The 24,209-nt window shown below is 46.0% G+C and overlaps 1 protein-coding gene and 1 long non-coding RNA gene across 2 annotated transcripts in view; one reads left to right on the forward strand and one right to left on the reverse strand.

Annotated features, from left to right (window-relative positions):
* LOC109288020 overlaps nucleotides 1–24,209 on the forward strand; it is a 468,804-nt gene that overhangs the window by 346,123 nt on the left and 98,472 nt on the right. The window lies entirely within an intron of this gene.
* On the reverse strand, nucleotides 5,498–7,872 carry LOC109288019. The gene is made up of 2 exons (XM_019503352.1): nucleotides 7,587–7,872; nucleotides 5,498–7,332 (listed from the first exon to the last, which is right to left on the reverse strand). Exons 1-2 carry the CDS (start codon nucleotides 7,718–7,720, stop codon nucleotides 6,105–6,107), a joined length of 1,362 nt encoding a protein of 453 aa, XP_019358897.1. The 5' UTR covers nucleotides 7,721–7,872; the 3' UTR covers nucleotides 5,498–6,104.

The following is a 24,209-nucleotide window of genomic DNA, read 5'->3' on the forward strand; positions in this document are numbered from 1 at the left end:
CCCCCCCCCCATTCTAAAGTTTCTGTATCTGCTGGTGGTGAATTTTTTAACTTGGTATTTTCTCGCTCCTTTTAAGGTGCTACATAGTTTTGTGCAGTTGCAGATTAACAGTGATGACCGAGGACAGTACCTCCTTCAAAGCCAATGTAAACCAAACCTCTAATAACTGCCCTATCTTCCTCTACAGCAGTAGTTCTCAGCCTTTTTAGATGCAATGCACCCCTGGATAGACTCAAGGCTGCCCTTGAAAAATGCCAGCTCTTAGTTTTCATTATTTTTTTTTTGATTACAGAGAAATAGTCAAAGTTTTTTTCTGTGGCAAAGAACTCAAGACCACAACTGTGGGTTTCTATTTGAAATATCTTGGTTTATCTTGTGAATTGTGCTTGCAAACCTAACAGCTAACATTGTGTGACATCCTGTGGCACCCTTGAAAGGATTTCAAGGCAGAGTCATTGCTTTGGGGAGAGAACCTAGTCTCATGACTGAATTCCTAAGGGTTATAATAGATAAGCATGGGGATTCTTGGCTGCTGGCTATGTAATATGGTCTAAAATTTTCAAAAAAGAGTCCAACACACTTAAAAAATGTGGTTGACTCTTAAATTTAACAGATGTTGTAAAGTGAGAAAGCTGGTGCAGATACAAGGGGTTTCTTAGTTTTTACCTATATGCTTAAATGGAAAGAATTCACTTAGAGCTAGAGTTAATGGTGGAGCCCCACTCGGGAATAGAACATGTTTTGAGCTGTATTATTACACCCCGGTAAATGTCCCACTGTCTAATAGTTTGTCCCCTGATTTGTGGTAGGTAGGGTGGTGGACCACTTAAGTGGAGTGGTAGGCAAATATCTAGTTTCAGTTGGATTAGGTTATGAATAATTTTTCTTGAGGTTTTGGTTTGTGGAGTTGGACTCGTTTGAGGATTCCTTAAGAAACACCTTTATTGTATTAAAAGAGACTCCAAATAATGATGTAATAATTTTAGAAACCAGGGTTATTAGGGGTGTGTGAAATGGACCGTATTCCATTTGGATTCGAATTTGGCCTGGATCGGGGACAGTGATTCGACTCGTTGATTCGTATAACTGCCCCGATTTGATTCGGCCTAATCCAAATCTGAAGATTTGAGGCTGATGCAGAGAATCAGCAATTCAGCCATAGACACAGCTTAAATGTTTTTTCTACATACCTCAAGGTACCAGGCACGACTCGTGAACTCTGCGATGCTGGGGTGGATTGAGTGTCCCACAGGAGTGCAGGGGGGCACTCCCCGGCGGACCCGGAAGTGGACTGGAAGTGCTTCTGGTCCACTTCTGGGTCTGCTGCTGAGCACGTTGGGGAGCCCACCCACCCCCATTTCCCTGTGGGATGCTCCATCCGTCCCAGCATTGCAGCATTCATCAGCCGCCTGGTACCTTGAGGTATGTAGAAAAAACATTTAAAGCTGTGTCTGTGTCCGAATCTCCGAATCTTTTCAAATCTCTCCAAATTGTTTCAAAGAGTTCCAGTTCATTTCGGAGAGATTAAAAGGTCTCCTGATTCAATTTGGATTCAGAGATTTGGCCACTGAATCAGGCCAAGCCTCCTCTGAATCGAATCAGGGACCGAAGCTTCACACAGCCCTAGTGGTTAACTCTGTCAGCATTCTTCCCATAGTGTTCAGATGAAAATAGACAGGTTCAAGTTACAATAGTAATCACAACAATATATCATTTTTGGTCTTCGCAGACACGTCTTGTCTTTAGGATAATCTTGTGCGGTGTTCTTCTCATGAACTCTTATTCTCAGTTTCAGAACTGCTTTTAACTTTTCCATTGTTGAATTTAAATATAAGCCCACAAAATGTATCAAAATGCATTCAACTAATATTTTGCATGTTAGCATAATGAGCTAGTTGTTTTCTGCATCGCTTTAAAATTGTGTCTTGCAAATGTAGTGACAACGCGAGAAAATTAGAGACAAACTTGATGAAAGCCTTATGAGCCTTCAGAATGGTAGGCTTGTGCTTTTTATATCATTGACAAGAGAACCATAAATTGTGAATGCCAAAATCACATGATCTACAACAGTTTTCTCTATATGAACTGAACTACTTGGATTTGTAAAAGTAGAATCATAGAATCAATCATAGAATCAATGAGTCGGAAGAGACCTAGACAGATCATCTAGTCCGACCCCCTGCCATGGGCAGGAAGCTCATTATCCTCATAAGATAATTTTTTCTGAGCTTTCCGTCTGTGCCTAGGGTAAGACATATAATAAGTAAACTTTTCTGAAGTTGTCTGTATTTCCATTCCTAATCCTTAGTGGAAGCCTGCACATCTATGAAAATGGAAAGCCAGGGGAAACAAGTTATACGAAACCTTCCATAAAGTCTGATTTGGGGCCTGAAGTTTCTTTTTTAAAATTCTATCTGTGTTTACATTCATTATGTTTAATTTCTGATGTTATCATTTGGATGGTTTATAGAGTATTACTGCGGAAAGGAAACTTTCCTAAAGTTGGGAATGGAAGGCAGTTATGTCACTTTGGGACAGATTTTAAAAATATTCAGGCCTCTAAAACATCCTGATGAATCTAGCCGTTAGTCTAAGAAGATTCTCAAAATTACACAGAGGTTTAGGTCACTTTTTAAATGTTGAACACTCTTCAAATGAACTGGAAATAGGAAGGGCAGCAGTGTTATAGAAAGAGCTGTTCATCAGAGATGGACTCAGACCAGAATAGTGGATCCAAAGCCATATGTGGCAGGGCACTGTTGGCCCCTGCCACTTTAAGGGCCAGAAGGCAGCAGCCGGCAGGTGCCTGATTAGGACAGCCATTTTAGATTCAGGGCTGCCCATATAATCATGGCAGTTCTGCTGCTGGGGGTCAGGCAATAACATTGCCTGGCCAGAGGGCTGCTGATATCATCTGGAAGTAAGGGAGGAGCTGCAGGGGATGGTAAGGAGGCTCCTGGTCCTGGGTACAACCTAAAACTTCACCCTGCTGGGAGTGGGTGGCCTGGTGGGGCTCTCAGTGGTGCAGGAGCACCCAGGAAATGCCAGGCCAGTTACCATCCCGGTGAAGGCGGGTCGGGGTGCCTTAACCCCTAGCCCCCACAACCGGGTGGGTTACCCCTTGTTTTGGAGGGCCCAGAGAGTGGACCCTCAGAGAGAGGAAAGGGACATAGACTCAACACCTGTCTGAACTTCTCCTGACTGGCCCATGCTGGGGCCAGGACTGGAAGGGTCAAAGGGCCAGGAGCCCACCACGAGGAACACCCAAGAGCTGAGGGCCTGGGGTCCCGACTGGCCTGGAGGTGGGCCTGGGCTAGAGAGCCAAAGGTCCCGGTGGGGGGACCACACCCGGAAGGGGAAGTGGGTCAGGGAGTTATGCTGCCCAATATGAAGGCAGATGAGACTGCCTGATGAGAGGATTCTAGGTTGGGGTTCAATCAGGAGGATTCTGGGGCCCAGTGTGGGGGCCGGCGATAGTGAGAACATCGTGATGCCATCTGCGAGGCTTGGGCTGGAGTGTAGGGGAGGAAGGAAGCCACAGATAGCGCCCCCTGGCATCAGGGCAGAAAATGGACAGCCTCCCACTTATTAACATCTTCTAATTAAATATAACAACAAGGCGTGGCGGGCGAGAACGCGAGTTAGCCAAGGAACAGGTGGGCAGGCCACAGGGAAAGTGGCCCCAAGGAGGCCCCCTGTTACACCATCCAAACTTTGGGGAGATTCTGACCAGAGTTTTTCTGGATTCATCTCTACCCTTGCTTTGCTTGACTTTTGGACCAGATCCTGCTAATTTTAATCAAGCCAAACTCCCACTGATTTTACCACATGTCCGCATGTTTGATTAATTTGTCTCTAGTTTTCATTGTTTTACTTTTCTCTTGGTAAGTGAGAAACTTGGCTTTTTGGTAAGTCTTTAAAGGATTGAACCTGGGATGTCATAAAAAACAATGTTTTTGCAAAAGGACAAATGGAAATATTTCCATTCTTTTAATAAAATTCCAGTGGAGATGGTTATTTTTAAGCAAATTATTCTCTGACAGTCTCCGCAAGAATCTGAAACCGAAGGTGCTCATGTATATCTAAGTAAAAGTGAAACTTGTAATTGATTTTCATTATTCAGTTGAACAAAAGGGAAAGAAAGACTGGGATTTGGGGAAAGTGATTCGATATAAAATTTCTTTCTGTTTTAATCATCTGGGCAATTGTGGGAAAATGAAGGTTTGATGCAGAAAAATTGTGCCTATTGGGTTATGCTGGGACTAGCATTTTGTTAGGGTGTTCTCAGGGAGTTGTTGGTTTTTTCAGTTACTTTAAATAATGTCAAAGGCATCTGCAAAAAAAAATAGATGGGTGCTTTTCATATGGTCTTTTAAATTGCAATAAAAATTAAAGTTATCAGTAAAATACATAAACACATTTTTAAACAGATTTTGTTTTTAGTGATATGAATTCTAAGTTGATGGTGCCCCATAATGAATTGGAGCCCTTTGAGAATGAAGCTTGTCATTAACACATCATCAGCTGATGCATTTTAATAATACATAGAGTTGGAGGGGAGAGGAAGTGTAAGCTACTGAAGCTTGCAAAACCCAATCCCCTGAAGCTTTCATGTTTTATTTGAGCATATGTTTTGGAAGTGGTGGTGTTGACACTGGTGGCACTAATCTCCTCTTTATCTTGTTTTGATTAAAAGGATATTTGAATTTTATTTTTGGCAAACTTTTATCTAGCCTCAAAGGGGTTCCCTTGTAGCAGCTACAGAGAAATGGCCATAATAAACACATCATATGATACACTTATATCTCGCCTTATAGCTACTGCTTGGCACACTCCAGGGATGTGAAATGTTCCTGAAGAAATCTAATGAGTCAGTACCTGGCAGGTGAAAATATGAAGTCAAGGAAATATAGTTGGTATTTTTTTTCTTTGTGCAATTCAAGCCTGCAATTTTTTTTCAACTAAGTAAAAATATTTTTAAAAAACCCAAACAAATCCCCACACATATAACTGGGAGTCTTCAAATAGAAATATATTAGTTTAGTATTTAAGAGGTTTTATAAACAACTGCTGCAACTTTTCTTATGCATCCTAGACCCACGTAGTGTGTTGGGGGGGGTGTTATCTCCCATTTATCCTTTATTTAGGTGTTTGCATTAGTATGTGATAATAGTGACGTGAATTTTAATACTTAAAATGTATTTAATAAGACACCCCATATCTTCTTTATAGTGATGTAATAGGTGTGTTCTCTGATACAATCATATTTTAAGGACTGAGTCTCATCCTCCGCGTTATGTATTGTGTATAGAGGACAACAATCATATACACATTTGTATAGGCAAATATCAGAGCCTAATAGACAAAAGCATCAGATGGGCAACCAGAATACCTGGCTTGCATTGCCATATTTACCATTCACTATCTGTGTGACAGTGGCCAAGTTACTGAGGGTCTTATCCTGAAATGCAGTAAACTGAATGAAAAGTCCCTTTGATTTCACTTGTGCAGGGCCATGCCCTTAGTCCCCGTTTCAGATTTCATCATTGTTGTATGTTCTAGCTCTTCTGCTGGCTGTGTAATAGCCTCGTGTATAATTTTGATTGTCCTTAGTGCTTGCTCTAATCAGACCAAGGGCACTTATTTAGGGCCATTAATGTGGAGTAAGATACCTAACTCGAGGTTTAAAATTGTTGAGCACTTGCAGCTTCCACTGACATTAATGGGATCTACAGCTGTTCAGAATAGAAAATCAGGTCACTATTTTGTGTGTGTGTCTTCAGGGAACTCTCTTTTGAAGATGCTGGTCTTTTAATTATCTAATACAGAAATACGTCTGTGCCGAAGGCCTGCAGTACAGGTCCTTTAATACTTTACCATACTGCTGTAGGGATTAAACTGTGGAATCAATTGACATTTAACTATTGGTTGCAGTTTGTTTTACTCTCTCCCCTCTCTAAATTGTGCTTTTCAATTAAAAGGTTTTCAGTTAATTTGTGTTTCTTCCACCTTCTCATACAGAAATGAATGTCCCTCCTGAGTCTTCTGCTCCCCGCAGGCCAGGTCTGTCCAAGGTGGTTATGTCACTTTTGCTTGGTTTCCTCTTAAGACTCGCACAAGAAGGTGAAGAGATTCTCCCCTTCCTCGACCTGCTCACCTTCCTCATAGGGCACAAACAGAGATACGGAGCTCAGGGGTTCCTGTACTTCCGATTGTTTCATCTCCTCCTCTTTGTCATGCAGCATAGGTAGGAGATTTTGACTTTCTTGTTGTTGCCCCTTGTCTTGGGACACACATGGGACTGTGGTGTTTAGGAGATCTTGTCCCTTCTGCTGTTCTTCCTCTGCATGGGGAACACCCGAGGAGATGAACTTCTGTGGCTTGTGTCCATCCTGCAGTTCCCTGTCCCTGTCATTCTGGGGCATAATATTCTGCTGATTCTGTGCATCCTGCTGCTGCTTCTTGTCATCACAGGGAACGACTGGGATCAAGTTGGCTTGGTGATGCTGTCCCATCTTCTTACATTCTTCATAATGTGGGAGGACTACTCTTAGGCTGCTAGTATTTTCCTTCCTTACCGGCTCTTCATCCTCTAGGTTTCTAGCCAGGGATGACATACTCCGAGATTCTGGCCCCATAGGCTGTGGCTCCTTCTCGTACAGTACACTTCCATAGTTGTCCTCTTTGTACGATGCAGCCTCAGACTCAGAGCTCATTTGGCTTTGTTTCTTTTCATAGGTTACTTCCAAGGATGAAGTCCTCATGTGTTGCTTAGGTTCTTGCTCCTCCTTTTTTGGTATACTTTTGTAGTCCTTTTCCTCCTTGTAAGGAGCACTGTCAAAAATCACATTTTCTTGCTGATCTTCTTCAAAGGTTACTCCTAGGGACGATGTGCCATGGTGCACAGGTCTTGTAGGTAGTTGCTCCCAGTTTCTTGCATGGTGGTAGTTTTGTTCTTCTTTGTAAGGTCCACTCTCAGACCTGGGGCTCATAAGACTTGTGCTTGAGCACAACATGTTGAAGTGATCCTGTTTCTTCTTTATTTTCTTTTTCTTATACTGCATATTTAGGAAAACTGCATGTAGGTGCTTTTCCTCCTGCTTCTCTTCATTGTGGCAATTGTCTACAGGCACAGCACTTAAATTGCCTTTGACTTCCTTGATGTATGGCTTAAAATGTAAAAGCAAAGCATCCCCATGGTCACGTTCATGCAAAGGCTCATGGTAGTCTTGTCCATTCTCAAGACACTCCTGCTTGCTAGCCTTATCAGCCAGGGGTATCTTCTGTTTTCTTTTCTTTTTTGTCACCTTTTTCACAGAATTTGACTTTGTTCTGCAGAGAAGGAAATTAGGAATTAAGAACTGAGAACAAATGGCAGCTGTAAAAACTTGTATCTGAGCCTAAATCCTACATTACAATGTCTTAAGAGCCACACAGACTTCAAATAGTACACTTGATTGCCATCCTCACACTAAGTAGTCCTTGATGCTATCATCTGTGGAACAAGGACTGTTTGTTTAAATACCTTAGTCTATTATATTTGTAGCACAGGAGAAGTCATTGTACTAAACAGCAGCCACACATACCTTCTTTGAAAGCAGCCGACACAACAAAATGCTAAATTCCTGAAGGAACTGCTGATGTCTGGAAGACGATCTCTCTCTTCCGTAGTAGCTGTTGCCATTGCTGAATCTTCGGTAACGACATCAGCACTACTCATACTCCCAAACAGAACAAACGATAGTCAAAAAGTAACTGCCTCTTAATTTGCCATCAGTTCCCCCCAACTTCTTTCAAAGGATTTATGAATACGTCCAAGCTGGTTCAGACAGGGAGTAAAATGGACATATTTGGCAGCTGGTTTCATTGGTATCGTCATAGCATGTTCGTCTCCTGCTGAGCTCATCATTATGACCTCATCAGTTCTGGGATGTGAAAGGCTGGTGCCTGAGCAACCGTGACACTTTCAAACCCAAGTAATAAGCAGTTTGCCACAATGAAACATCAGATTTCCTCGTATTTATTTTGAGTTGGCTGCTTTATAAGTTGTCCTCCTCAGGCCTCTTGAGAATGCTGAGGACCTTGAAGTAGAAGTAATAGCTGGAGTAAAGAGCAGCTACTATGGCAGTGATAGATATGGGGAGTATCTGTTTTCTGTCCAGGCCATCTTCAACAGGGCATCTAAGTGCCCGCACAAATATTAATAAATCTAAGTTACAATGCCCCTGTGAAATAAAGAGATTTTATCACCATTTGGCAGGGGGCAATATTCTGTTTGCTTCCATCTCAGATGTATTTGAATATGAAGAAAATGTATTGAATCAGAGAAATACAGCTGCATTTCAGAAATATGAGTTCATTTCTGTTAATTGACTATAACTGTTAATCTGGTTTATAACAGTTATAGACATTAACAATATAATCACTATTCTGTGCATCTCAGTGTGTGAAAAGGACCATCCAAAGAATCACGTTTCTTCAGATTTTTTCAGAAAACTATGGCGAAATTTAAGTAAATCTCTTTAAAATACTGACATTTTCTTTCAGTATTTTAGGATACTAGGATGCTTAGGATGACAAATACCATGGCTGAATAAATTATGGCCCAGTTCAAAGTCCACTGATGACAAAAGGGAGTTTTATCCAAAACTTTAGTTCATTAGGTTTTGGATCATGCCATTTCTTAGTATTGATTTATCATTTCCCACCTTTAGTTACGTTGCAATAATACAATGTCAAGGATAGAATTTGACTGTTCAAAATGTTAGTAGCTTTTAATTTTCCTCAAATGCTGCCCCTGTTTGACCAGCCCTCTCTTGAACGTAGTTGGCTACTACCTCTTTGTTTAGTCAGTGGTGATGTAGGAATCTGTCCTTGGTGCTAGCAAGACTAATCAGTACTGTACTGTAAGGACCTGTTTTGGCCAGTCGCTATCTGAGTTTACATCGGGAGCTGGACTGTTCTCAGTGGTGGCAGATGACAGAACAAGGAGCAATGGGCTCAAGTTGCAGCATGGGAAGTTGAGGTTAGATGTTAGGAAGAATTTGCTTACTAGGAGGGTAGTAAAACACTGGAATGGGTTACCCAGAAAAGTGGTGGACTCTCCATCCTTGGAGGTTTTTAAAGCCTGGCTAGACAAAGCCTTGGCTGGGATGATCTTGTTGGGCATGGTCCTGCTTTGAGCAGGGGGTTGGACTAGATGTCACCTCCTGAGGTCTCTTCCAACCCTAAATTTTCCATGATTCTAGATTCTACATTCTGAAAATGTCAGTTATTTAGGAAATACTACCTGGAATATTACTGATGAGCCACAAATAAACAGTATATTTCTTGCTTGAGACTGTTAGGGTTAAGCCACACTTGTCCATGTGGGGGAACATGTTCACGGTAAAACTGGACAAACTGAGGGGATATTGAGTTTCACACAAAGCTTTGAAGTATCAGGTGGTTTACTGGTGCTTCTAGTTTTGGAAAGGAGATCTTTCCAGAGATTTTACATTTTTTTGTCACCTTGCTTTTCCGTTTTGACAGCAGACAAGCATTTGATAAGGAAGCATTGTTGGAGGTCATGAAAATATTTTATTGAATCATCTCACCAAGGAAGCCCAGCTGCATCTGTAGCTTCTACCCTTTAATAGCAGAAAGGGGAGTTTTTAAGCATAGGTTATTTTTAAAGTTATTTAAGAATATTTAAAGGCTAGTTTATTAGAACAAAAAGCTGCAGGTACTGCATGAACTTTACAGGCTACTTTGACTTTCTATAGAATAGCAGGTTATGTTAAAAAATCATCCACTGAGTAATACAACATTTCAAGAAGTTGGTCTTTGATGGTAGGTGTCAGTAAAAGGGACTGGATACGCAAATAGAACCTTTGACGTTAATGTTGATAATACAATACTTAGCACTCATATAAAGCTTTGCATTTTCAAAAAACCTCTGCCTTGGCTCACCAAGGCTTATATTGTTAGATCCATAATGTAGCATTCTTTCACTGTAGGGCTAACCATTTGACATGTGTCTTCCTAATAGAGCATTTTAGATCTCAGTTTTATTTTAAGAGCAAGCATTGTAATGGCTACCAACCTATCCCACCAAGACACAGTGCATTTCTTATTGCTTCTGGATACTTGTTTACCTTATAATTTTCGTCTTTTCCGCATGAACTTACCCTATATGTTAAGTACTTGAAGAGTCAATGTTTTAACCGATATGAGGCTTTTATAGGTTGGGTTTACACAGGGGATGCGGCGCAACATATCTCCCCTGGCTTGAAAAAGAACAGACTTAAATTGCAGAGCTAGCTCACGCCTACACATCAAAATGATGAGATGGCTTCTTTTTTTTTTTTTTTTTTTTTACCCCTCACAACTTTATAAATCAAGGGCAGGTGCAGTAATTGGGTATTTGCTTATGTAAAATGCTCTGTAGCAACCAAGTGAAGCACCCCTCCTGAAGACAGCAGGAGAGCGTTGTCTGGCTTCCATTTAAAATTATTTTTCTGGTGTGGAACAATCCTGACTAACATCATGCAACATGAAAACCCCTCAACACATTTTAATCCTTACAGTCAGTAGCAAAGAAGAGACAGCAGATGATTTTGATACGTAGGCCATATTGTCATCTTTATCGAATCAGTAGACAACTGCAGAAGGAATGTGGTCCCTCCTCCTCAAGCTCCCACAAATCAGTAGGAAACTGCAGAAAGAGCGGGGTCCCAGCAGCCTCATTCCCCTTTTCAGTAGCATTATTCTGTAATTATGGGAGTGAGGGAAGAAACAATGATCGTTCTAGGGTTACATCTTACAGAATGATAGCAGGTAATTTCAGTGACTTCATCCATATGAACATGTCCAGCCTGCAAAAGCAAGTCTGAGGAGTAAAGGAGCCCAGGAGAGCTGCCTCTTCTTTATGGAGACACTTTTTAAGGGCACAGAAGTGAGCTATCCTGATGCAACAGAATGGGAAATGCGTCAGAAGGCCAGCTTGTATAGACAGTGGTCTCTTCCATGAGTTGAAACTCAAAAAGCAATCCTACAAAAAGTGGAAATGTGGTCATAAGAGTATCATACGGGCACACAGGAAGAAAATTAGGAAGGCCAGGACATGATCTGTGATGCAACTGGAAAAGGATTTAAAAGGCAATAAAAAGGGATTCTATAGGTATGTCAAGAGTAAGAGAAAGACTGAAGAAACCACAGGACCCTAACAGAATGCAGAAAGCAATCTAATGATGGATAATACAGAGAAAACTGAAGCAGTTAATGCCTTTCTTATTTGAGTCTTCATAAATAGGAACAGCGACCAAAGGACAAGTGCAGTTGACAGCAAAGATAGGGAAGAGTTGAAACAACCTAGAGTAATGGCAGAATAGGTTAAGGATTATTTAGAAAAGCTAGATACTTTCAAGTTGGCAGGACCTGGATGCAATACACCCTGAAATACAAAAAAAAAAAAAAAATGGCTGAAGTAATTTTAGAGCCACTAGCAATCCTCTTTGTGGGGGTTGGGTGAAGTCCCAGATAACTGGAAAAAGGCAAATATAGTGTCCATTTTTAAGAAAGGAAAGGACAAAGATTCAAGGAACTACAAACCAGTCAGCCTGACCATGATACCAGGAAAGATCATGGAGCAAGCCCTCAAAGATTCTAATAAGTGTCTAGAGAAAGACAAGGGGATCAGAAATAGCCATCATGGATCCACCAAGAGCAAGTAATAGCAAAACCAAACTGATTTCACAAAAGCATAAAAAATTAGAAGGGACTTCAGGAGGTCATCTAGTCCAATCCCCTTCTCAAAACAGGACCATCCTCAATTATATCATCCCAGCCAAGACTTTGTCTAACCAGGTCTTAAAAACCTCCAAGGATGGAAATTCCACAACTTCTCTGGGTGCTTTACTACCCTCTTGGTGACATTTTTTTTCTAATATCTAACCTACACTTCCCATGCTGCAACTTGAGCCCATTGCTCCTTGTTCTGTCATCTGCCACCACTGAGAACAGTCCAGCTCCAGCCTCTTTTGAACCCCCCTTCAGAGAGTTGAAGGCTGCTATTAAATCCCCTTTGTCTTCTCCTCTCCAGACTAAACAAACCCATTTCTCTCAGCCGCTCATATATCATGTTCCCCAGCCCCCACACCATTTTCATTGCCTTCTGCTGGACTATCTCCAATTTGCCTACGTCTTTTCTGTGGGGGCGGGTGGTAAAACTAGACACTGCTCCAGTGGCCTCACCAGAGCCAAACAGAAGTGAATAAACACTTCCCTTGAACTGCTGGAAACACTCTTACTAAGGAAACTCATTATGCTGTTAGCTTCTTTTGCAGCAAGGGAACACGGTTGGCTCATATTTAGTTAATTGCCCACTGTAATCCCCAGGTCCTTTTCCTCAGGGCTGCTGCCCAGGCAGTCAGTCCCCAGCCTGTATCAGTGCATGGGATTGTTCTGTCCAAAGTTCAGGACTTAGCACTTGTCCTCCTTGAACTTCATGAGATTTCTTTTGGTCTAGTCCTCCAATTTGTCTAGGTGTTTCTAAATCCTAGCCCTGCCATCTGGCATATCTACTACCTTACAGTCCATTCATCCAACCTGTACTTCATTAACTTTCTTACGAGAATGTTGTGAGAGACCATATCAAAAGCTTTGCTAAAACCAAGGTATATTATGTCCACTGCTTTCCCAGCATTCACAGAACCAGCCATCTTATCATAGAAGGCAAGTAGGTTGGTCAGGCATGACTTGTCCTGGGTGAATCCTTGCTGACTGTTTCTAATCACCTTCTCCTCCAAGTGCCTAGAAACAGATTCCTTGAGGACCTGCTCTATGAGTTTTCCAGGGACTGAGGTGAGGCTGACCAGTCTGTAGTCCCCTAGATCCTCCTTCCCTTCCTGAAAGATAGGCGCTATATTTGCCCTTTTCCAGTCATCCTGGACCACTCCTGATTGCCACAAGTTTTCGAAGATGATGGCCTGTGGCTTTGCAGTCACATCAGCCAACACCCTCAACACCCTCGGTTGCATCGTGTCCAGCCCCATGGACTTGTACACATGCAGCTTTTCTAAATAGTCCCTAACCTGTTCTTTCACCACTGTTGGCTGCTCACCTCTTCTCCAAACTGTGCTGTCCAGTGCAGTAGTCTGGGAGCTGACCTTGCCTGTCAAGACTAGGGTAAAAAAAGGCATTGAGCATTTCAGCCTTTTCTGCATCCTCTGCCACTAGGTTGCTTTCCCCATTCAGCAAGGGACCCACAGTTTCCCTGATCTTCATCTTGTTGCTGACATACTTGTACGAAATCCTTCTTGTTACTCTTCAAGTCCCTTGCTAGCTGCAACTTGAAGTGCACTTTGGCCTTCCTAATTTCATCCCTGCATCCCAGAGCAATACTCTTATACTCCTCCCTAGTTGTTTGTCCAAGCTTCTACTTCTAGTTAGCTTCCTTTTTGTGTTTCATCTCACTGAAGAGTTCCCTGCTAAGCCAAGCTGGTCTTCTGCCATACTTGCTAGACTACTGCTCATCCCTCTCCCCCACCCGTCCCACCTATGGTGCACACCCCCCCACCAGTGCAGAGGCCCCACCAGATGGAAGGGCTGATGCCTCCACTTGCCCCTTGCCCGCCCCAGCCGGCTGGGGCGGCCAGTAACTGTGGCGCCAAGACCCTGTCAGATGATGGGGCTCATGCCTCCTCCCAGCCACCTTCCACTGTGGCCTTGTCTGAGGTGGCCGGCCCCAGGGGGGCAGGCTGGAAGCAGTCCAGCCTATCTCCTACAAAGGGGGGGCCACCCACCATGAAGAAGAACAAGGAGAGGAAGATGAAGGGGGCCTCTTGGGACACTCCATCCCTGTCAGGACCCTCCTTGGTGGGCACTGGGTGGGCCCCCAGTGGAGAGCCTGACCCCACTCCAGCTGTACCACTGGCGACCTGGTTGCACGTGGCCATAGACAGGGATGATTCAGAGGTGGGTTAGGTGATGGTGGGGGTTACCAACCCCTTGCCTGTCTCCCAGCTTCCAGAGTTGGGTAGCAGTAAAGGTGATACCCAATGTCTCTCTTCTGGAGGCCTGACTCAGGGGGCAGCACAGGGATTTGTTGACCTCTTGGTTGTGTCCCAGCTTACTGGATTGTACGGGGAAGCTAGTGAGATGGAGATGAAGAATGTAGCAGAGTGCATCACCTAGTGATGTGCAGACCCTAAGCTTTTTGTCAAGGCTGCCAGGGCTGTGCCCAAACTTATGCAGCAAGATCTAGGCACCTGACAGATGGCTCACTTTTTTGAAGAAGCTTGTACAATGGGTGAGAGATGAGGAGGGCCTGGGAGGGTCCCTGGAGTAGCGTAGGGTATGATAGGCTTTAACTGACCTGTCTCTGCTGTCTTGCTCTGCTCTTGGCTGCTCGCTCTTCCATCCACACCCATGGAGCCACAACCATTGGCACTTTTAACATCAATGGATGTCAAGATCCAGTGAAAAGGAGGCTGTCCTGGAGCTTCTGTGCCAGAAATGGCTGGCCATCGCCCTCCTCCAGGAGATGCATTGTGACAGGCTCAGCCAGGTAGCTTGGCACACTGCCTGGCGAGGCCACTTGTTCCTGAGCTATGGCACCAACCTCAGTGCCACGACGCTCCTATCACTGCAGCTGCAGCTTGACATGGCGATAATGTGGGAGATCATCCATGGCTGCCTGCTGACGGTCCGCATCACCCTAGCACAACAACACCTGCTACTTGTCAATGTCTACACACCCTCTGATGGCCAGGAGACGGTCATTTTTTTTAGACCTTGGCTGCCATCCTGCATGACTCTAGTGAGGAAGATGACCTGCTTCTCATAGGCGGGGACTTTAACTGCACCACTGATACCTCACTTGACCACATGGGGCCTGAGCCTCACCTGCCCTCACCCTGCAAGCTGCAGTCTGCCCTGGAGACCACTGACCTTGTCGATGTCTGGCAAGTACTGCATCCTGACATGCACCAGTATACCTGAGCCAGAACGAGTGCCGGTGGTCTCACCATGGCCTGCCTTGACCGCCTTTAAATCACCAAGCACCATCTGCCACTCCTGTGCAGTGGCTGCATTGTTCACTCAGGCCTGTCAGATCATGGCCTGGCCTGCTGTGAACTGAACCTGCCCGGCAGAGCCTGTGTGTCGGCACCTTATTTGTGCTTCAATGTCAGCCTGCTCCAAGACTCCTACTTCTGGGACTGCTTTGCCCATTTCTGGCAGGGCTGGGAGGCTGCAAGAGCAAGCTACTCCTCCTAGAAGCTATAGTGGGATGTGGGCAAGGTACAGATCCTGGCTTTTTGCCAGCAGCACACCCAGCTAGGCATGAATGGACTTCACCGCCATGTCCGAGAGCTGGAGGAAGATGTGGTAGAGTCTGAGGCCACCCTGCTGGCCGCTGGCAGTGACGCAGTGCTGTGTGAGAGCCTCCAGTTCCACAGGAAATGCCTGCGCGATGTGGCAGAGAGCACGGCCTGTGGAGTGAGGATCTGCCCCCACTCCCAAGAGCTGGCAGAAACTGATGCCCCAAACCTCTTGCTCTTCAACTCGAAGTGGTGGCGGGCAGCAAGCAAAAGTCTTGGATCACCTCAAGACCCTGGAAGGCTGGGTGATCACAGACCTGGGCGAAGAGCATGAGCACGCTATCACCTTCTATCGTGACCTATTTTTGGCTGAGCCGTCCTGCCCCGAGACCATGTGGGAACTCCACAAGGGCCTGCCGCATCTCTGCACCCTGGAAGCCAGTGAGCTCAAGTGGGAACTGTCTCTGGAGGAGCTGGCAGCCGCTGTGGCTGGCCTCACCTCTGGCAAAGCCCCAGGCCTCAATGGGTTACCTGCCAAGTTCTGCAAGACCTTCTGGCCTCTCCTCGGCCCCTGCCTCCTACGCGTTTTCCAGGAGAGCCTTGCTGACAAGGTCCTACCAATCAGCTGTTGCTGAGCAGTGCTCCTGCTGCTGCCCAAGAAGGGAGACTTTGGCTGCATTAAGAACTGGCAGCTGGTTTCCCTGCTGTGCGTGGACTACAAGGTTCTGGCCAAAGCACTGGCAACCTGCCTCCACACTGTCATGGCCTCTGTCACTGGGCCTGAGTAGAGCTCCTGCATGCCGGGCAGGACCATCCAAGACAACCTGTTGCTTATGCTTGACCTACTCACAGCCAGAGAACTCTTAGGCCTGGACATCGGCCTCATCTCTCTAGACCAAGAGAAGGCCTTTGACTCAGTGGGCCACACCTACCTCTTCCAGACCCTGGAGACCTTTGGCTTCGGGCCCTCTTCACTGGGGCCCTCTGGGTCTTGTACCAAGACACCTCCAGTCTGCTTAAGGTGAATGGAGTGCTCTGCGCCCCATTCCCCATGCGCAGGGACATCCATCAGGGCTGCCCCCTGTCGGGCATGCTGTATGCCCTAGCAATTGAACCACTGCTGCATATGCTGCGGCACAGCCTCAGTGGTGTGGCCCTTTCATGGGCCCTCTGGTCCAGCTGTCCATGTATGCAAACGACGTGACCATCTTTCTCAACACCCAGGAAGATGAGTGGGCCCTGACAAACTGCCAGCAAGCCTATGAGCGTGTCTCCTTGGCCCATATCAATTGGGCCAAGAGTGATACCCTGCTGCTTGGAGCGTCGACCAATGTGACTCTCCCCTCTCCCCCCCGGCTTTGCTGGTGTGAGCTCACCTGGTGCCACAGGGGCCTCAAGGTCCTGGGCATGTTTCTGGGGCCGCCGACCTTCATGGTGCTCAGTTGGGATGGCCTTGAGGAGGAGATGGAGGCTCACCTGCAACAGTGGCACTGGCGCCTACCCAGTCTCTCCTACCATGGACAGGTCCTCATTGCCAAAAACCTGGTGGCGGTGACCCTGTGGCACCGGTGCGCCATACTTGACCCACCGCTGGACTTTCTCGAAAGACTCCAGCGCCTCCTGGTAGATTTCTTCTGGGATGGGTGCCACTGGCTCCCATGGGCCATCCTTTATCTACTTGTCGCCGAGGGGGGCCAGAGTTTGGTTAACCTGGCAAGCAAGGTGGCCACCTTCTGCTTGCAAGCCCTTCAGCAACTTCTCTATGGCAAGGAGCGCCTGCCCTGGCAACAATTGGTGTGCCAGTTCCTGCAAAGGGTGAGGGCCCTTGGCTCCGACCAGGAGCTCTTGCTGCTAGACCCTCATGCTCCTGAACTGGGCATTGCTTCTGGCCTTCTACCACAGAGTGTTATGAGCCTGGCAGGCCACCTCTCGCCCCAGGTCTGGTGCCTGCAGTTCCCACAGATGCTGAGGGAGTCACTGGTGCACAACCCAGCCCTGCGGCACCCCCTGCCAAGCCTGGCCTCCGCCAGTCTCACAGCTGCCCTCATCCAGGTATGTGTCCTCTGCCTGGACTGTCTCCTTGACTCTGCTTGGTCAGTCTGGATCTCACCCAAGGCCCTAACTGCCCAGCTGGACATGTGCTCCATCTGCAGCATGGGCTGTCTCCTGTGTAACATCCAGGCTGCCCTCCCGCCAGAGGCAGCAGCCACCCTGGACAACCATCCCTGGGTGCACAACGTCCCCCTCACTGTGGATTCCCCAAGCAAGGCCTTCCACTTGCTGCCGGTCGCCCTGGCCGGTGGGCCTGGAACCCTGCTGATGCTCCCTGTGCCTCCCAACAGTGACACAGGTTGCCCCTTTGCTTCTTTGCCTCATAGAAGCTTGTACACGTGGAAGGTTCATGTCCACCATGCCCAGGTGCTGGTGGGCCACCCCAATATACTGTGGTGATGGCACTTTGGGCTGCCAGATTCCCCACTGACCCACCCTGTTTGGCACACACTGTATAAGCCGCCAACCGCCAAGAAGACTGGCGACCTGCAGTGGTGGTTGCTGCATGGCATTCTAGCCACTGGCTTGTTTGCATCCCACTTTGACCCAGCTGCCTCAATGGCCTGACCCTTCTGCTCTGGGGGCATTGAGGAGAGCCTCTTTCATGCCTTCCTTAACTGTCCCCACCTGCAGCTGCTCTTCAATGCTCTCAAGCCACCACTGTGGGTGCTGGGCAGCAGCCTCTCAGAGGACACCTATATGTGCTCCTACCCGTACCAGGCAGCCAAGTGGGGCACCATCTGCCTGACCACCTTTCTGCTGGGTCAGGCCAAGATGGCCTTCTCAAGGGCTGCTGCAGCTGGCTTGCCAGGACTGGTTCAGATGATACCCTTTGGCTTTTCAGCGTGCTGGTACAGGCGCACCTCTTGCTGGAGTTTGAGCATGGCCCATTTGAGACACGCCGGGCCCTTGAGGGGGTGCTGTGCCATGTGGAGAATAGCCATCTTCAATATGTACTCTGATGTCATGACGGGTCTGGGTGACTGGGCAGGCTCGGTGGCGGACTGCGACTCCAAGCTCGCATTGTGTCCTGGGCCCTCAGCAGGCTGCTTTTTGCTTTTTGCTTTTTTTTTTTTTCCTTTGTGTGGGAAGTTGAAGGTTTTGTTATGTGTACTATTGGATACAGCAGGGTGGGAATCATTTGTTTATACAGGGTTTTGGTCTGTATGACCATGTAGCCAGGTGTCCTGACCACATAACAGCATGTTAGGCACGATGTGTAATACTGCAAAGGTGTCTGTCACCGTGTGATGTTATGAATGTAATGGCATGGTGCTTTTGGTTTGATGGTGATTTGTTTGTCTTTGCTTTGTAATTTGGACCTGGACCCCAGAGGTGCTAACTTTTTGTACCCCGAACACCTGAATAAAGTAGCTAAAATGTCATAGTCCTTTCTTCCTTCCTTTCTGATCCTGAACTCAGTCATCTTGTGATCACTGCATCCCAGGTTGCCCTCCACTGCTATGTTGCCCACCACCTCCATGTTTGTGAGCAGCAGGTCAAGAACAGCATGGCCCCTAGTTGTCATCTCCAGCACTTGCACCAGGAAGTTGCTCCCAACACGTTCCAAAAACTTCCTGGATTGCCTGCACACTGCTGTACTGTCCCCACCAGCAGATGTCAAGTGATTGAACTCCCCCATGAGAACCAGGTCCTGTGATCTAGAAACTTCCACTAGTTGTTTGAAATCTCATTCACCCCATCCTTCTAGTCTGATAGTCTGTTGCAGATACTCACAATGACATCACCCGTGTTGCTCCCCCTCTGACCCTAACCCATGGACTTTCAACAGGTCTGTTTCCAGTTTCATCCTGAAGCTCTGACCAATCGTACAGCTATTTTATATAAAGATCAGCTCCTCTTACTTTTCTCCCCTGCCTGTCCTTCTTGAACAGTTTATGGCACCAAGGGAGCATGCCCATCCATGACAGTACTCCTGTCATGCAAGGTATCCCACCAAGTCTGTGTTGTTTCAGTCACATCATAGTTCTGTGACTGTGCGAGGAGTTCCAGTTCTTGGTTGTTAGCCAGGCTTCATGCATTCATGTACAGACCCCTGCAGTAACTAGCCAATTGCCCTACTTCCTCAGGAATCCTGAGAAGGCTTTCCCTGTTGCTTCCCTCCTGCTTACTCTTTCTTCAGATCTCCCACTAACCTCATGGCTTTGGTCTCCATCCCCCCCAGTGAACCTAGTTTAAAGCCCTCCTCACTAGATTAGTGAACCTGTCTTCAATCATGCACTTCCCTCTTTTTGTCAGGTGGATGCCATGTCTTCCTCGCAATCCTTCTTGGAGCAACATTGCATTATCGAAGTCCTGCTGGCAACACCATCTGTGCAACCATGCATTGATCTGCAGGATGTGTCCACTTTTGCTTGGGCCTTTCCCCATGACCAGAAGGACAGAGGAAAACACCACCTGAACACCTGCCATCTTCATCCTTGCACCCAGAGCCCTGTAGTTGCTTTTGATCTGTTCAGGGTTGTCCCTGGCAGTATTGTTGGTTCCCACGTGGATGAGCAGCATGGGGTAGTAGTCAGAGGGCTGGACAAGTCTCAATAATCCTTCTGTGACATCTCAGATCTAGGCACTGGGCAAGCAGCAGACCTCCTGAGACAACAGGTCAAACTGGCAGATGGATGCTGCTGTGCACCCAGAAGGGAGTCTCTAATCACCCATCACTTCCTTTTGGTGGCAGTAATCTCAGTCCTCCCAAACTTTGGGATGTCTGGTCTGGCCTCTTCCACCAATGGAACCTGCTTCTCCTCCTCTGTTGCTAGGGCTCCATATCTGTTCTCCAGGCAAACTGCTGCAGGTGGGGATGAAGGATTCTGCTTACTGCCAGAGGTAATGAGCTTCCACTTTCTGGGGAATCCATGTCCTTTTCCTTCTCTAGTGCTGCCTCTGGCAGTCCTTCCTCCGCAGTCCTAGAGGTTTCCTCCAGCATCGAATCAGTGAAGTCCTCATGGCAGAGGATGCTTTGGAATCTCACCCCCCGCTCCTGTAGCCCTCTTGCCTGCCTCCTGAGGGACATCACCAGGAGATACTGCTCGCATCACAGGCACTCCCCCACCTAGCTGTCACTAAAAGGACCTGCAAGCTGTAGCCTCCACAGGAGGGCCAAACCAGGACCTGGGTGGAAGCCTCAACAGTGGGGGGTACTACTGGATGAATAAACACCTCAAAGGTGCAAGAAGAGGAAGAGCTGGCAGTGGCACTGGCATTACAATGTCCTCCAGCCATCTCCCTGCATTTCTTAAATCTGCCTCCTCTTTCCTCCTGTCCCTCTTTCCAAGCAGACCTTCCCTAGCAAAGTCCCCTGTAAGTTGGCCTGTTTGCTGCTCCTTGGTCCTGAAAGATTCGCTTTTTCCTGCTAACCTGCTTCCTCTCACCAAACTTACAGTGAAGGAAGGTGAGAGAGAGAGTTTCTGGGAAAAATCCATCAAGAAGTCCCCACTTTCTCTAGATGCTAGTTAAACAAGGGACTTAAGTATTAGTCTAACTGCTGAGTTTTAGCTACTTGCACTAAAGATACGTAGGTTAGTTATTCTTATTTGAGGAAAAAGCTTACCTTAAAGGCTTTCCTTCAAAGAGAGGGGGTGGTGAACTGACTTGCAAACTGCTTGCAAACTGCCCTGTTTGCTGCCCCTCTCCACTCCAATGATAGTGCCAGGCTCTGCGCATGTTGGGGGAGTACTGAATGTGATATAATATGACTTTAGCAAGGTTTTTGACACTATCTCCCACAACATTCTCATTAACAAGCTAAAAAATATATAGACAAGATGAAAGTACTATAAGATGCATATGCAGCTGGTTGGCTCATTGCACTCAGTGAGTAGGGACCTACCAAAATCGTGATTTTGCCGATTTTTCAGAAAGCGCAAAATCAGTCATTGCCCATGAAATGGAACAACATCTGCAAAATGCATTAAAAAAAGAAAAAAACCTACTGAAAATAAAATGCTGGCTCCCCTGGCCACACAGCCTGCTGTGGGGGGTGAGGGAATGGGGGGAAAAGAGAGGCTGCCAGCACAAAGAGGAGCCCAAGATGGCCACAGCCCCCACCCCTCCCCACTTATTGGCTGAGGGCTGCCTGTCACGTGGCCCTTCACTGTCTCTACCAATTGTTGCTATTGGGTGGGGCTGTGTGATGTACAGCCCTTGCAACCAATCAGCAGTGAGGGGTGGGGGTCATATGATGGAGAACCCTTGTTGCCAATCAGCAGTGAGGGGTGGGGCAGCCCTCAGCCAATCAGAGGCATGGGGGGAGGGGGAGGTCCAGTCACACTAAGGCCTGAAAATGGTGACAGGCCCCACAATTTACCTGCAAAATTGGCTGGCTGCCTGCTCAAGTTAGGTAGACCCCTATCAATGAGTAGTCATCAATGGCTCAATATCCAGTTGGGAGGAGGTATCAAGTGGAGTTCCTCAGGGGTCTGCTCTGAGTCGGGTATTGTTCAACATCTTCATTAAGGGTTTGGACAATGGAATTGGACTTAGCAAATCTGTGACTGACACCACGTTGGGTGAAGCTGCAGATGCTGGAAGGTAGGGCTAGAATCCAGAATGACTAGGATAGGCTGGAAAAATGGTCCGCTATCAACCAGATACAGTTCAAAAAGGACAAGTGAAACATCCTGCACTTGGGATGGACTATCCATCTTCTAGTACTTTCATCTTGTCTACTTTTTTAGCTTGTTAATGTAAAAAAAATCCAGACTGGGGAATGACTGTCTGGGTAGCAGTACTGCAGAGAAGGACTTGGGGGTTACAGTAGACCATAAACTGAGTATGAGCCAACTGAATACTGGTTGTATTACCAGGAGTGTCATCTGCAAATCAAGGGAAGTGATTTTCCTACTCTATTCAGCACTGGTGAGGTCTCACCTGGAGCGTGGTGTCTAGCTTTGGGTCCCACATTTACAGAAGGGTGCAAACAGACTGGAGAGAGTCCAGTGCAGAGTGACAAAAAAAAATGTTAGGGGCCCAGGACGTAAGACTTTTGAGGAAAAGCTGGGGTTATTTAGTCTGGAGCAGAGAAAGTTAAGAGGGGATTTGGTAACAGTCTACAAATACCTGAAGGGCAACTAGATTGGAGGGTGGAGATGGGCTTTTCTCTGTGGCTGTACAGCATCAGGATTAGGAGCAGTGAAACAGCAGAGGAAATTGAAGTTGGAGATTAGGAAGGACTTTCTGACTATGATGGTTTTTGAGCATTAAAACAGGCTACCTAGAGAAACTGTGGAACCTGCATTCCTGGAAATTTTCAAGACCGTGTTGGGCAGACACTTGGCCGGGATTGTTTAGTCATGGATAAGCCTACATTGAAGAGGGGGCTGGACTAGTTGACGTGGTGAGGTCCCTCCATTCCTACTTCCCTGTGAGTCTATGATCTTCCTCCCACCATGGTTCCTTTTCATTCAGGAACTGGGCTGCCAAGCAGAGTGCCTTTTGTTCTCCTCTAGTAAGCAGGGTCTATCGCTTTATACTACTTCTACCCAACGAAAAACGATGTCCAGAGCCCTACCAAAGGGAACTGAAGGATAATCTTCAAGTTTCCTGTCGCTCATAAGAGAGTAACCCATGAAGTAGATGATAGGGGACTGTTTAATATAATAAAAGGCATTATTAATAAATAGGAAGACACCATCTTGACACTCTGACAAAGTAAAGCAGGATTGAAGTATATCTTTCCGTTACAAAGCAGTAGAATTCAGAGAGTTACAAAAATTAAGGTTAAGTTCCATAATAATTTTTATAGGTTGTGTAGGTTTTGAAACCAACTTTCAGATTAACAAATAAATGTTTACACTTAAATAAAAGTGTAAAAAAATACTGTGTATTATCTTTGAATGTCTCTGTATTCAAAGACTTTCATTTGGAAAAAGGCATTCATGCCACAAACTTGTTTCTTGGTGGGGAGCACATTAACTGCCTGGATAGAGATTAGATAAGCTGTACAGAAATCTATACCAAAAGATATAGATAAACTGTCCAAAAAAAGGTAGTTTATCTAGTATGTATTTCAGCTAGAGTGTTCAAGACTGCTATATAGAACATGTTGTAGTTTTGTTCTTAAAAATGCTTATCTAACTCTGTGTGTTTTCATTAGGATTGGAACTAGGATTTAGTGCTTCTCAGGATCATTTTATATTGCTAGCACAGTAGACATTTTTAAAGTGTTCACTTTCGTCATCTGAAGCTGATTCTCCCTTTTCTTCTTCCTTCCTAGCTGCCCCTCCTCACTTCATGCTCACACAAACATACACGGAGCAGGCTGCCAAGCCAGTATCTTCCATTGCATCCAACTGGGTATGGCTTCTTCCCATAAAAGCTATTTAACATCTTAGGTTTTTCACAGGTGTGGCATCCAAAAAAAAATCAAACTGAATGTAGCTTTACACTGTCAGTGTCCAGATTACAACCGTACTTGCAGCCAAAGTGCCACGTTCCAAGGGTCGTCTTTATCCAGAAGTAATGCAGCTGACTAAGCGATCATTATATAGTATTTTTCTATTATTATAGTTGGACATTGTTGGAAGAATAAAATGAAATACGTATATTTTCTTCTACAGAGTATGTTACCCAGTTTACATTGTGGGTAGGCTACTGATAAAAGAGGCAGAAACAAGTTTGCAGCCTAACCTCTTATTTGCTTGCACCTTAAAACTTGAAAACAAACATTTATCCCAAAATCTATCTGGCCACGCATGATGGCATGACATGATTCTCACCTATACTGGCTGGGGAGCCTCAAGAGGTAGGAGGAGGGTGGCATGCAGATTGGTAGCAGGTCTTCTTGAATTTGCTGAGTTCTCCAAATTTCCCCATGGACACCAAGGGATGCTGTCC

The sequence above is a fragment of the Gavialis gangeticus genome, unplaced genomic scaffold (assembly GCF_001723915.1).
Source record: "Gavialis gangeticus isolate Ggan-Ray unplaced genomic scaffold, GavGan_comp1, whole genome shotgun sequence".
Taxonomy (NCBI): domain Eukaryota; kingdom Metazoa; phylum Chordata; order Crocodylia; family Gavialidae; genus Gavialis; species Gavialis gangeticus.